The sequence below is a fragment of the Capricornis sumatraensis genome, chromosome 12 (assembly GCF_032405125.1).
Source record: "Capricornis sumatraensis isolate serow.1 chromosome 12, serow.2, whole genome shotgun sequence".
Classification (NCBI taxonomy): domain Eukaryota; kingdom Metazoa; phylum Chordata; class Mammalia; order Artiodactyla; family Bovidae; genus Capricornis; species Capricornis sumatraensis.
This window is the reverse complement of record NC_091080.1, coordinates 81,094,166-81,107,897: the sequence shown is the minus strand read 5'-3', so window position 1 is coordinate 81,107,897 and position 13,732 is coordinate 81,094,166. Positions and strand designations below refer to the sequence as shown.

The window sequence follows — 13,732 nt, the reverse complement described above, 5'->3', positions numbered from 1 at the left end:
AATTTTCTCAAATCACCTCTTAAATTATGGCATTTTCATAATTGAAAGTCTGATGCTTTTCTTCTTACCTGTGGCGTAACTAGCCTTGAAGTTTTTCACTGTGGCATCAGTCTCCTTTTCTGTTCTCCTCACCTGTTCCTCTGTAGCATTAACCCCTGGACGCCTTGACTGTCACTGCCTCATTGCCTGCCTTCCCCACAAGGTGCCCCCATCTGCTCCCACCCTTCTTTTTTCTTGTTTCATCTACCCATCCTTCAGGGCACAGCCCAGCCTCCACCTTAAGCCTTCTTGGGCCACTGAGGCCTCTGATGGCCTGAATCTCTGAATTCCTCCAGCCCTTGTGGATTCATTGTTTATCACACATCTTGCATTGTTGGTTAATCAGTCATAATCAGTCACTCACATGCCTTCCATGCATTCAGTCCTGATCCCAAATGCACAGTATTCCTAACCAACCATGTATAATCTTACATACTTCTTATGTGTCCCGTTGCACCTTGAGCTCCTTTTGGGGCTGGGACCATGTATTATATATCCCCATCTTACATATAGCAGTAAGGACGAAAGATTGGCATGGTTAATGCAGATAAACATCCATGAAATGAAAAACATCAAAGGATAATTGATTAACTTAATGTTTTGTTCCTTCAGGATATACGTGGTATTCCAAGTGATCACTTGAATAGAGTGCTAAGAACTGTGGAATCAACAAGACATGAGCGAGAAAGACAAATACCTAACATTCAGCAAATTCGAGAATTCCTTGAACATCAGGTCAGCTGTAAAATTGAAGAGAGAACACTGCTGTCCACAGGTAAGACTGTCACCCACTGCCATTTCATGTCTGCGGAAATATTGATAGAGCAACCATTTCATGATTTTATATGGTTCACAAACCTTGGCACTTAATCGGCAACTCTGTTACTGTTTGAACCATTAAATGTTGCATTTTAGATTGTATTTTTACAATTAAAAACCTCCTGTAGTATGGACTCTAGACCCTTGAGATGGGCTTGTTTGTTTCAGTGCCAATGTAGACAGTATTATAGCATTTTCTTCTGCTTTTCATGCAGTGGAGACTCACAAATGACACTACTATTCCAGACAGGTATGGTGCTTCTCAAATGGACACCCTTTCAACTGGAGAATTACCCAAAGCAATACACCTTCCTCCCAAAAGCAGACAGCTGATTAGACAAAGACCTGTTTTTTCTGATAGAACATCTGTTCCAAAGTGAGTATTTTCAACTCTAATTTTTTTTTTTTAATATTTGTCTCAACTTGGGATGCTATAACAGAATACCATTGACTGGGTGGCTTAAACAACAGAAATATATTTTCTAACACTTCTGGAGGGTGGAAGTCTGAGATCAGGGTGCTAGCCAACATAGTCAGGTTCTGGGAGGCTTCTCTCCCAGGACTCACAGATGGCCAGCTTCTTACTGTGTCCTCATATGCCAAGGAGAACAAGAGAGCCAGAGAACAAGAGACCCTTGGTCTCTCTTCCTTTACTTACGGGGGCACTAATTCCTTTCAGCGTGGGCCCCATCCTCATGACCTCATCTAAACCAAATCACCCCATCTCCAGATACCATCACACTGAGGGCTAGGGCTTCAATGCAGGAATATTAGGGGGCCACAAGCATTCAGCCCACAGCATTGTGTGACCCAACAGAGAATCACACTTGGAATGCCTACCCTTCTCTCAGTTCAGGAAGATTCATAAGTGCTTACCCTCTGATAAAGCAAAAATCACCAGTTCCATAGAACTCTATTTTAAATTACATGATTTGCTCATGCTGGAAATATTTTTCTCTTGCTTTTAGAGTTAAGAAAAATGCCACAGAAGATCATTTTCCCAGGAGGTCTTCCACTATTGTGTGAGTACTGAGGGAGCAGGGAAAGGTGGTTTTTAAAAGTTCTTTTCACTGAACATTCCTTTTGCTGTAAATTAGTATGTTCATTGTGGTTCACTAGAACCATAATTATTCCATATCATATTTAATCTGTGATTCCTTTGTTACACCTTCATTTCTTTATCCTAAGTCAGTATCACTTGTGGCCTCCATTAACAAGTGGGACCACACCTGAGTCATGTTTGTTATTCCCCACCCCCACCCCTGCCTAGTTTAGTAATTTTCGATAAGCATGATGATTGCGTGATGTTGCTTTTTAGTGGCTGGATCCATGATGGTGTATCTGGATAGAATTTTAGTGTTCCAGCTTCCTGCAGAAGTTGTTAACGGCCTTAGACCTTACTCTTTTAGGCTTGCTTAGGATACTGAGAACCCTATCTCAGTCGTTCCTTAACCGTGTGACACTGATTCAGTTGATTACCTGTTTTAAGCCTTAGTTTTTCTATCTGTAAGATGGGATGATGCTTCCTCTTTCACAGGATAGTTCTACAAATTAAAATGAGAACATATGAAAAGGACTTGGCCTCAGTGCTTGGCACTTGCGGGTACTCAATAAGTTGTAGGTATATCATTGTTATTAATTATGACTAAAACTAATTTTATGATAATTGAATTCCATAGTAGAGAGAATAAATATAATAAAGATACTGTAAATGATAACTCACCCTTCAGAAGCACTTATCATGTAATAATCTCATGGGAAGAGCTTTATTTCATGGGATGTAGTGTAACTGAACATTGTGTGGAATTTAGGTACTCAGTGAATATTTTTTAAATGAATGGATACTCCTCTGAATTTGTTTCACTTTAAAATGGGGTGATGATTTACATGATATTACAAATGAGTGTGTGTATTCATATAAAAGTACTTGGTTCAGTTCAGTTCAGTTCAGTTGCTCAGTCTTGTCCGACTCTTTGCGACCCCATGAATTGCAGCACGCCAGGCCTCCCTGTCCATCACCATCTCCCGGAGTTCACTCAGACTCATGTCCATCGAGTCCGTGATGCCATCCAGCCATCCCATCCTCGGTTGTCCCCTTCTCCTACTGCCCCCAATCCCTCCCAGCATCAGAGTCTTTTCCAATGAGTCCAGTGAGTCAACTCTTCGCATGAGGTGGCCAAAGTACTGGAGTTTCAGCTTCAGCATCATTCCCTCCAAAGAAATCCCAGGGTTGATCTCCTTCAGAATGGACTGGTTGGATCTCCTTGCAGTCCAAGGGACTCTCAAGAGTCTTCTCCAACACCACAGTTCAAAAGCATCAATTCTTCGGTGCTCAGCCTTCTACACAGTCCAACTCTCACATCCATACATGACCACAGGAAAAACCATAGCCTTGACTAGACTGACCTTAGTTGGCAAAGTAATGTCCCTGCTTTTGAATATGCTATCTAGGTTGGTCATAACTTTTCTTCCAAGGAGTAAGTGTCTTTTAATTTCATGGCTGCAATCACCGTCTGCGGTGATTTTGGAGCCCCCCAAAATAAAGTCTGACACTGTTTCCACTGTTTCCCCGTCTATTTCCCATGAAGTGATGGGACCGGATGCCATGATCTTCGTTAGTAATGCATGCATGCCTGTGTGTGTCCTCAGTCCTGTGGACTCTTTGCAAATGACACTATTTTAAAAGACAGCATAGTTTTATCCCAGAAATATTTTTTTCCACTATAAAATATGTTTCTTAGGTGTGTAAAAACTAATATTAAAAAAATACAAAATTTGAGTTTAGAGGAGTAATGTCCTAACTTCAGTCCACTTTGGTGTCTAGGCCATGTGGCATGTGGTTGGCAGATGGAAATTTGAAATGACCATTCCGCCTTTTGCATAGTAAGTCCTCGGCCTGGCCGCCATCTTGTTCTGTGGCCACGCGGGCGTTTGTTAAGCTCTCTTGAGAAAGTTCCACCCTCTTTAAGGGGCATGCTGCTGCTGCTGCTAAGTCACGTTAGTGGTGTCTGACTCTGGGCGACCCCATAGACGGCAGCCCACCAGGCTCCCCCCGTCCCTGGGATTCTCCAGGCAAGAACACTGGAGTGGGTTGCCATTTCCTTCTCCAGTGAATGAAAGTGAAAAGTGAAAGTGAAGTTGCTCAGTCGTGTCCGACTCTTTGCGACCCCATAGACTGCAGCCCACCAGGCTCCTCCGTCCATGGGATTTCCCAGGCAAGAGTACCGGAGTGGGGTGTCATCGCCTTCTCCGTATTGTCTGTAAATCCTGAAACACGGAAACAGCGCCCCCTGTTTGGGCTTTGATTTGTTTAGGACTCCTCCCTTCAGTTCCGAGGAGGAGCTGGATGCTGACGACCTCATCCAGGCGTTCACTTCCCCAGATGTACTTCCTGTGCTGTCGTCTAAAAGCAACAAGAGTAGTTTTGGAAGGAGCGCTGTCGTCAAAAGCGACACTGACTGGACCGAGGGAAGTGAAATTGAGGACTCTGATATTTCCCCCAAGCCCACAGGTAAGCTTTCCTTTACTGAAAATCCATCTGGAAATTTTGATTTTCGGACAATGGTTCTCAACCACAGTGCTTCTGTGGACAGTGGTTCTCAGCTCTCCATACTGGGCATCTGAGCTGAGAAAGTTCTCGAGGAAACGATGTGAAAGTAAAATGAAGGTGCTAGTCCCTCAGTCGTGTTTGACTCTTTGTGACCCCCTGGATTGTAGGCTCCCAGGCTCCTCTGTCCTTGAAATTATCCAGGCAAGAATACTGGAGTGAGTAGTCACTGGCTTCTCAAGGGGATCTTCCCAACCCAGGGATCCAACTCGGGTCTCTTGCATTGCAGGCAGATTCTTTACAATCTGAGCCACCAGGAAAGAGAGTATGGGGTTAATCAAAAAGTTGTTGATGCCTGAGGAAAAATGGAAGGGGCTTAGCAAGTAGTTGATGTTCAGGTGGAAGGAGAGAAAGGGGTTGGGGGTGTCTGGATATATTAGTAACAAACACAAGGGCTGCTGTAATGAAGTACACACACTGTGTGGCTTAAACCACAGAATGTCGCATAGGAGCTGGAAGACCACAATCAAGGTGGCAAGGTTGGTTTCTTCTGAGAGCTAGGAGGAGAGGACCTGCCCTGAGTCTCTGTCCTTGGCATGTAGATGGCTGTCTCCTCCCTATGTCTCATCACATTGACTTTCTCTGCGGGTGCCTCTGTGTCCAAATTTCCCACTCTTGTCCAGCGACACCAGTTGTGTCAGATTAGGGTCCTCCTTAATGACCTCACCTTAACCTAATTACCTCTTTAAAGGTCCTGTCTCCAAGTAAGGTCACCTTCCAAGGTAATGGGGGTAAGGATGTCAACATACACATTTGGGACACAATTCAATCCCTAATACTGTGTGTCTTTGAGAATAACTGTTCTAACACACCATGTTGCCTCTTGAAAATGGGGCAATTCTAAAGGAACATGAGGTCCAAGTTGGTGATTGCTGATAATTTGCCAAGGAGAAGAGGCAAAAGTGTCATTTAAAAAAAAAAAGAAAGAAACTCTGTTTAATGCAACTTAAAAATTGTATATTTTAAATTGATATGTAAACATATCAGATGTAATTCGTTTATTGTATAGAATTTGTATATACCATGTATTTTTATAATATGTAAAATATAACTTTTAAAATTGCTTTTGAAAATACCATATGAATATCCATTCACACAGGCTGCCTGACTGGAATTAAAGTTTCTGATCATGAGTCTGAGTGACATCCTTTTTTTGATTTAAAATAAAAATGTTATTCTTCTAGTCTAGAAGATCATGATTTTTTAAAAGGCATTATCTGTGATGCTTGGACTCTCTGTGGAGAAGGAAATGGCAACCCACTTCAGTATTCTTGCCTGGAAAATCCCATGGATTCCATGGAGGAGCCTGGCAGGCTACAGTTCTTGGGGTCACACAGAGTCGGACACAACTGAGCGACTGACACACAGTCTCTCTCACATTGTAAGATTATTTTGGAACTGAAGATTTAATTTTTTAAACGTTACTTGTTTTCTATGGGTCCTATAGGAACCTCCATTAAAACATTAACTGGAAAAGTTGAAAAGACGGTTTCAAATCACAGAAATATGAATAAGCCAGTTGGTGGAATTAATGTTGCTGACACGTTCATCAAAAAAGAACTAAAGGAAGATCTAAAGGTGAAGTCACTTTTACTTGTTAAACATACACAAATTCATCTTTCAATGACTATATCATAATAATTGTATTTTGTAGTGAAATGTAAAACAAATACAATTATTAGTATAGTAGAGGTTGAGATTTTTAATTTATCTTGTTTTCAGTATTGCATTTCCATAGGGAATCAAAGATACTGAGAGGATAACTGGTAATAATACATCCTATGCTTATCAGGTTTTACAGGTTTTCAGAATCCCGTCACGTGTATTATTTGACACTGGCAGATATTAGGTAGTTTGTTCACAGAAACATGTGACTGAACAGAATCTGGACTTTCAGATCTGAGTCCAGGAATCTTTTTGCTACCAAGACATGACCTGGAAGTGAAATAGGGACTTTTCAGAGTTTATCCCCACTTGGCAGCTGGAGTCCGTAAGACATGCTTTAGAGACTGTGACCCGAGCGGAGGACAAAGCCGAGCTCTCCTGCTTGAGACTTCGGACACACTCCAAGGTCTGGCACCAGGCCCCGGAAGTGCTCCTGTGGATGGAGACCTGGGTGGGCTTCTCTTTGTTGACTGGGTCTTCCAGTAGTAGTTGCTGTTTCTTTAATTTTTCACTTACACTAGATTTAATTCTTCCTCTGCTCATCTGTGGAATCCAGAGCATTCTGTCCTACTACTTTCATAAGTTAGTGCCATTTGTGTTACACAAGCCCAAAATGACAAAAAGTCACATCAGTCAAGAGCCACTGTGTCTTCCTTAGAAAGTGCACGGGAGACACAGTCCTTCCCATGCTCCTTGGGGAGCATCCTGACTTGACTTTATAACATAGTTTCTGGAATTTTCTAAATTCACGATTGCTTCGTAGGAAACATACATTTCCACGGCAACAGACAAAAAGAGGTGGTTCCCTCTGCTTTCGAAGCACAGATTTCCAAACCCATTTCATCGCCCTCGGAGATGACCAGATGAGAGACCCTCTGAGGCTCCCAACTTCTTACCATTTAGCGTCAGTGGCTCAGTCTGTTTGAGGGGCTCTAACACACATGGTTTCTTTAGGGAACATTCATCATTCTCCGCTTTTTTTTTTTTAGTGTACAGATGTGGACGATGATGACTGGGACATATCATCCTTAGAGGAAGACAGATCTATAGGGAGAAAAGCTGGGAGAGAACAGAAGGAACCTCCTCCACCTGTGAAGAATGAGTCAAATTCTACTCAAGTGCCAAATGCCTGGGGTGCAGCTAACCCGAAAGGACCAAAGGGAGAAGGTTCGCAGCTTTGGTGTCTACCGGAAGCCTTTATAAATACCAGACTACCCTAATGGGCTTCCCTGGTGGCTCAGCGGAAAAGAATCTGCCTGCCAAGCAGGAGATGTGGGTTTGATCCCTGTGTCAGAAAGATCCCCTGGAGAAGGAAATAGCAACCCACTCCAGTATTTTCTCCTGGGAAATCCCATGGACAGAGGAGCCTGGCAGGCTACAGTCCGTGGGGTCACAAAAACATTAGACACAACTGAGTGACTTAAAAAACATTATTTTAATAAGGACTAAATGTGAACAACTTACTGATTTAGTATCTGTTTACTAATTTTCTAAGTTTTAATTTCAGTGTCTAATCTTTTATCTTTAAAAATTTTAAACATCTATTTTTGAAAGTGCCCCTACAAATACTCTTCATGTAAATGCCTCCTGCTACTGCTGCTGCTGCTAAGTCGCTTCAGTCATGTCTGACTGTGCTACCCCATAGACGGCAGCCCATCAGGGTCCCCTGTCCCTGGGATTCTCCAGGCAAGAACACTGGAGGGAGTTGCCATTTCCTCCTCCAATTTATGAAAGTGAAAAGTGAAAGTGAAGTCGCTCAGTCGTGTCCGACTCTTAGCGACCCTATGGACTGCAGCCTACCAGGTTCCTCCATCCATGGGATTTTCCAGGCAAGAGTACTGGAGTGGGGTGCCTTTGCCTTCTCCGAAATGCCTCCTAGAAATTTACATTTCTGATACATACCTAAATGAGGCCACTTTTTTCCTAACTGTCTTCCTGTATTCATCTGTCTACGTGTTAAATATTGTTATTTTCTTCCAAGGAAGATTCTTCTTGGAGCATTGTAGCCAGTGGAATGAAGGACCAGGGAAGCTGTTTACTGCCGTTGACCCTATCCACCCAGGCTAGAGTCTGAATAATAAGTCCAGTCACTTAACCTCTCAACACATTTAATTTTTAAAATCAGAAAATATTGTTTGTATTTTTTTGAATCAGAGTTCTTTTCCACGTCCCCCCTCACCACCCCCACCACCCCACATACACACAGTGCCTCCTCCTAGCCATCCTATATCCCTGCAAGTAACTGGCTCAAACTTGTTTCTAGACTTAGCAATTTTAGACGTGAACTTTCTAGGTGCTGATACGACAGATGAAGACTTGGCTCCTTCTCCACTGCCTGCACCTCTCATGCCCCCTCTTCAGTACTTTAGTCCCCCCCACCGCCCCGCACCATCTATAATTTTACATGAATACATGCACATCTCTTGGTCTGTTTATAGCAGGATCTTGTACCCCGCACCCTGCATTTCTAAGATGAACCATTGCTGCCTGTGTCTTCACTTGATCTCTTTTCTCCACCAATGTGTCAGTTGTTAACACTGACCTCTTCTGGCACCGTCATAAGTTTTCTGTGCTATGTCTCAGCATCCATCCTCATCATAAAGACGCGTTTACGCTCCAGTGACTGTGGAAGGACACGGGACACTCAGAACACTCAGAATGCCCTGAGTACATTTCCTCCTGCCACTGCCATGACCCCACGCCCCTCAAAGAAAACATCCCTAGTCACGCTCAAGTGGAATTCTCTGTGCTCTGTTTCAGTGGCTCAAGGCACTTTTGATCTAACGTCACCGTTTAGCTCATCTATGCTAGAGAACCTATTTTTAGCATGTAGTCCCTCCCTGGCTTGTTAATTTTATTCTCCTCTCTTAATGGCTGCCTGCCTCCAGGCGCTGTGCTGAATGCCAGGAGGTGGGGGCCGGGTGGAAGCTTCGAGGGCCCTGTGAGGCTGACCTAGAGACAGGGCGGTCCCGCGGTGGTGGGATGGTCCATGGCGTCCTGCCCCAGCCGGTGGGAGCTGGGGGTGGGGTTGGCAAGCCGACTCAGGCCCGAGTGATGAATTACAGTGTGAAGTTATGGAGCTTTTACTGGCTAGACAATGTGCTCGTTTAATCACTGGGGCCTCCCCTCCGTCCCTCCCTGTCTCCCACACAGGACCTCAGGATGAGTCCAGTACACTGAAAAGCAGCTTAGTAACTGTGACTGAATGGAGCGACTCTTCAGACGTGTAACCATCACCCTGTGCGTCAGGAGGTCCGTCCAGACTTCAGCAGTATTTGGTATCGTGCTATTTCAGCACTGCCTACGCAACTATGATTGTCCTGCCTGACAGTATCTCCTGAAAAAACAAGGAAACCAGCTCTCAGAGAACAAGAGTCTCTTTAATGGCACCTAATACAGTGTTAAAAACACACACACACATATTGTCAGCAGTATTTTGAAGCATATAAAGGTGTTTAAGAATGCTGCTGCTGCTTAAAAATAATGTGTCAACTGAAGTCATAAAAAGTTTTTTCTTCAGAACAGTACTCTAGTGTTTAGGTGTATTTTTTTCAACTAATTTTTAAGTGAATTTTTTTTAACTAAGAGCAGGTTTTAGTTTGCATCTAAACTTTAAAAAAAATATCTTTCTTATGTACATTGTCATGTTGGAAGTGTTTCACTATAAAGTTCTGTTAGTATCCTTAAAATGGAATTGGTGGAAATCAGTGAAATTTTAAAGAGTAGACAGCTTATGTTTCATCTAGAAGTAAGTTTAGAGTTAATAAGAATATAGTTATGCCCATATTAACTACATTTTCTGGAAGTACTTTTACCATATGTAGCTTTGGGCCACTGTAAGCATGTTTTAGAACTTAAAAATACTATTTCTGCAGCATAACCTTGACCTTGGATATTTTATGAATAAAATGTAGCCATTTTAAATATCAGTTATCAGACTATGAATAGAATAGAGTCAGTCCTGAATTCATATGTCTGTAGTTTTTTTTACTTTTTTAAAATGCCCTTTCCGCATTAGAAAATACCTCAAAACTAATTTAGCTATATTCTTAACAGTGACATTATCAATAGTCAACATGTTCATATAAACTGTTTTTTGCATTTTTTTTATACTTTGTGGTACTATCTCTACTTTTGTTTCCCCCAAAAAAGTAATATTTTAACTAAATGGTCTGTTAGGATTTGGACCTCTCTTTGTTTTGTCAGCCTTTCAAGTAAAACCCTCAGTGACACCCTTGTGACTGTGGCTGAGTTATTAGAACTGATTTCAAGTTAAACTCATCTCATTCAAGGATTTAAGCTTGTCTTGGTAGCCATGCCATGTAACATGCTGATCTAAAAGAGCAATTTTTCCTTTATCTGTTTCTGCCCCACCAGGGTCCTTTTACTTGTGGGCCACTTACCTTTTTAAAAACTTCCCATAAAGGCCATTTAATGCAAATATACCTGCTTTGAATGTAAGTTTCTAAAAGCTCTAATAAACCCTGCATCAAATCTTCACTGTAGTAAGACACAGGTAAATAACCTACAACAATGCCTAAGAAGGCACGTGGGCTCCTGTGTTCACTCACTTATCCACTTATATCCGTTGAGCTCCTTGTTCTAATGTATGTTATTAGTTCATTTGATGAGAACAACTTTGAGACATATTATTTTAATCTTCTTCTTAAAGACGTGAGGAACTAAGCTATACAGTAACTTGCCAAAAGCCGTATGACTAGAAAAATGACAAAAGCAGGCTTTAAACCAGGCCTCAGCTCTCAAGTCCTGGGTCTGCCGTGTCTTTATTCCTAAACAGCAAGGATTGGGGAACGATGATGGCCATCTGCTAAGTAACACAAGTCTTTATGCATCTGTGTCGCAAAAGCTGATGTTCTGTTTAGTCCTGTCATGTTAGGTTGTACTAGAATTGCTCATTTTCCTTTGGACCATCGCCTTATATTTTCTGACACAGACACACGGCTAATGTTTTTGGCTCTTGACAGTTTTTCTGTACTTTGACTCCTTGTCGCCCTAAATTCTTCAGAAGCTGTGATAATTCAATACGGTCAAAATATTTTCTTCACCAGTACAGCTCTAAAAATTTAAAAATTTGTTTTAAACACACATTCACCAAACCCTGTGCCCACATTGCTTATAGTACCCAGCCTCCCTCAGTGGTTTCCAGTTCATTTGTGTCCCCGGAAAAGGTATTTAAGTACTACCATGGTCTGGAAAAAAAAGTTTACTGTATCAGTAATAAACTCGTTCATTTTCTTTTCAGTGAGCACCTCCAAGCAATGTGATTTTTCCTTTTTAAGTCCTTCAGGCTTGAGGAAGATATCACGGTCACCCATGCTGTGACTGGTATTGTTGGGTACCTGAGTCACAGAAGACATGGCTAAGCAATTCGTAGCCACAGCCTGAGACTGTATATACTTCACCCTAGACTGCCTCAGTTCAAAGTCCTTGAGGTCTTGTCACTTGCTGTGGCAAGTCGCTTCAGCTTCTCTGCTTTCATTTCATCCTCTGTCAGTTCAGGGTCCTACAGTACTTACCTCAGAGGGTGGCTATGAGGCTGCAGTGACTGAGGGCACACAGAGCATTTAGAGCAGTGACGGGCACACACAGACTGAGGTAACTATTGCCCTGTGGATATGAGATGAAAGGGCTGGCTTGAGAAATAAAACATTGTCTTTGGTCAGAGATCCCTGGAGGAACTTACATGTCTTGAAAAAAATGCTGTCTCTCCATTGCCAGTTGGTTCCCCACACACAGCCTGAGCGACACAGGTCCTCAGGAACTCGGTCCATTGTTTCTGAGTGAGGCAGGGACCGTGCGGCTCCAGGCCCTCCTCTGTCAGCCTCAGAGTCGGCCATGTCCAGGGTATCCAGATCTGCTCTCTATACCGGAGGAGGAGGTATTTAAGGAAGACCAGCCAGGTAGTGGGCAGTAGCATCTTGGCCCCGTGAGCCCTTCCTGGAGCAGCCATTGAGAAGCACAGTGGTGACAGATAGGTGTCAGCAGCTAGCAATCGGCTCTGCCCAGCCAGTACATGTCCATTCAACCCAGACATCTGAGGAACAGTCTCAGATCACCCCCATACTGTTTACAAGTCATGACTCCTAAATACACTCTGTTTAATATATGAAGGAACAAACACATAAAAAATGGGGACAAATACTGCAAGGTCTGGGTGATTAAGAAGGCTACATTACGAACACTGCTGGAATCTTTGGTGTTAAACACAGATGTGTAAGATATATACAAATCTTGTAAATAGCCTGTTTATTTTTTTTTATAGAAAGCCACAACAGAAAGTGATTAGTACGTAACTATAGAAGAACATTTACATCCAAGAATCAACAAATTCTTCAAATTCATATTTTAAAAATAGTTTGAGTGTTAATTATAGGAGGGCCTTGATGGCATCATTTTGTGAACAGTTCACGTTTAGAACAAGCTCAAGACACAGCTTGAAGGCAGCTCTCTTTTTAGACGTAAGCGTTTTTGTCAAACTGTTTTGAAGGGTTTGAGGTTTTGAGATCTCCTTCTCTGCCGTGATACTTGGTCCGAGAAGACATGACAGACGTGGCCCCATTGTACGTGTATCCCATTCTGAAAGGCAAAACGGTTTGGCAGATGGTCTTTCACACGTAGGACAAACAAAAATGGGAAGAAACCACATCCCCCCGTTTCTGTCACAGCTAAGTCATCTTTCCCTGATTACGTTTAGCCTTCTTCCTTCTCAGCCCAAGAAATCGTTCAGTGTCATTTCAGAACAGCTAGTGTGACTAAGAGGATCTCAGAAGAAACTCATGGCTTCTTAGTTTGTTCACTTATTCTCCTTCAAAACTTACATAAAACTTATCTTCCTGGAATCTTGGGAGACTGTGATGACCTTAATCAGCAATTTCCACTTATGGGAAAATTGTGAGGCCAAAGTGAAGAATATGCCCCTAAAGTTAGACAAAATTTCTACTTACAGCAATAGCTTTGGAACGTAAGAATGTCAAACTCTGCTTTTTTTTTTAATGCTTCATCAAAAAAATTTTTTTAATTGAAGGATAATTGCTTTACAATGTGTTGGTTTCTGTCCTATATCAACACAAGCTCTGCTTTTTAAATTAACTATAATTATCTATATTCTATTCAATATAATTTTACCATATTAAATATTTACTATATATTCTTACCCTTCCCAAGTCTGGGTGTTTGAAGTTTCTAAGAATCATAAGAACTACTATAATTTATCCCACATATAACAATTTAGAATAGTATTGTACTTTTTAACAGGTCATTTTGGTCTCTTTTCATACCTGGGTGCTTTGCTGTTGTCAGATATTGAAAAGCAAAATATGACACCACCAATTATGCAGAGTGAGGCTCCTGCCCATCCAATAAACAGAGCAGCTCCTAACTCATACCTGTGAAGAATAGCACACAAGTGTTAAAGCTTACTGATTGGGGGAGTAAACAGCATTTAACACTACTAGCCAACACTTACTAAATGCTTATAATACACTTGCTATGGGAGCTTATACAGGAAGCAATAATATCTGTAAAGAATGCTTTATACTTTTCTCAAAGTGTTTTTATAGCCTTCACTCAATTGTATCTTCC

General features: G+C 42.0%; 2 protein-coding genes across 3 annotated transcripts in view; one reads left to right on the top strand and one right to left on the bottom strand.

Moving 5' to 3' along the window:
- DZIP1 (DAZ interacting zinc finger protein 1) overlaps positions 1 to 10,358 on the top strand; it is a 49,521-nt gene extending 39,163 nt beyond the window's left edge. Inside the window, exons 15-21 of the mRNA XM_068984501.1 lie at positions 652 to 814; positions 1,105 to 1,234; positions 1,827 to 1,880; positions 4,173 to 4,369; positions 5,913 to 6,043; positions 7,120 to 7,297; positions 9,284 to 10,358. Of these exons, the coding sequence (XP_068840602.1) occupies positions 652 to 814; positions 1,105 to 1,234; positions 1,827 to 1,880; positions 4,173 to 4,369; positions 5,913 to 6,043; positions 7,120 to 7,297; positions 9,284 to 9,360 (930 nt within the window). The 3' untranslated portion in view covers positions 9,361 to 10,358. The remainder of the gene's footprint in view (positions 1 to 651; positions 815 to 1,104; positions 1,235 to 1,826; positions 1,881 to 4,172; positions 4,370 to 5,912; positions 6,044 to 7,119; positions 7,298 to 9,283) is intronic.
- A 2,245-nt stretch (positions 10,359 to 12,603) lies between these two features.
- CLDN10 (claudin 10) overlaps positions 12,604 to 13,732 on the bottom strand; it is a 96,477-nt gene continuing 95,348 nt past the window's right edge. For both annotated transcript variants that reach the window (XM_068984693.1, XM_068984694.1), the window contains exons 4-5: positions 13,429 to 13,536; positions 12,604 to 12,727 (exon numbers count right to left, since the gene is read on the bottom strand). In XM_068984693.1, coding sequence (XP_068840794.1) covers positions 12,604 to 12,727; positions 13,429 to 13,536 — 232 coding nt within the window. The remainder of the gene's footprint in view (positions 12,728 to 13,428; positions 13,537 to 13,732) is intronic.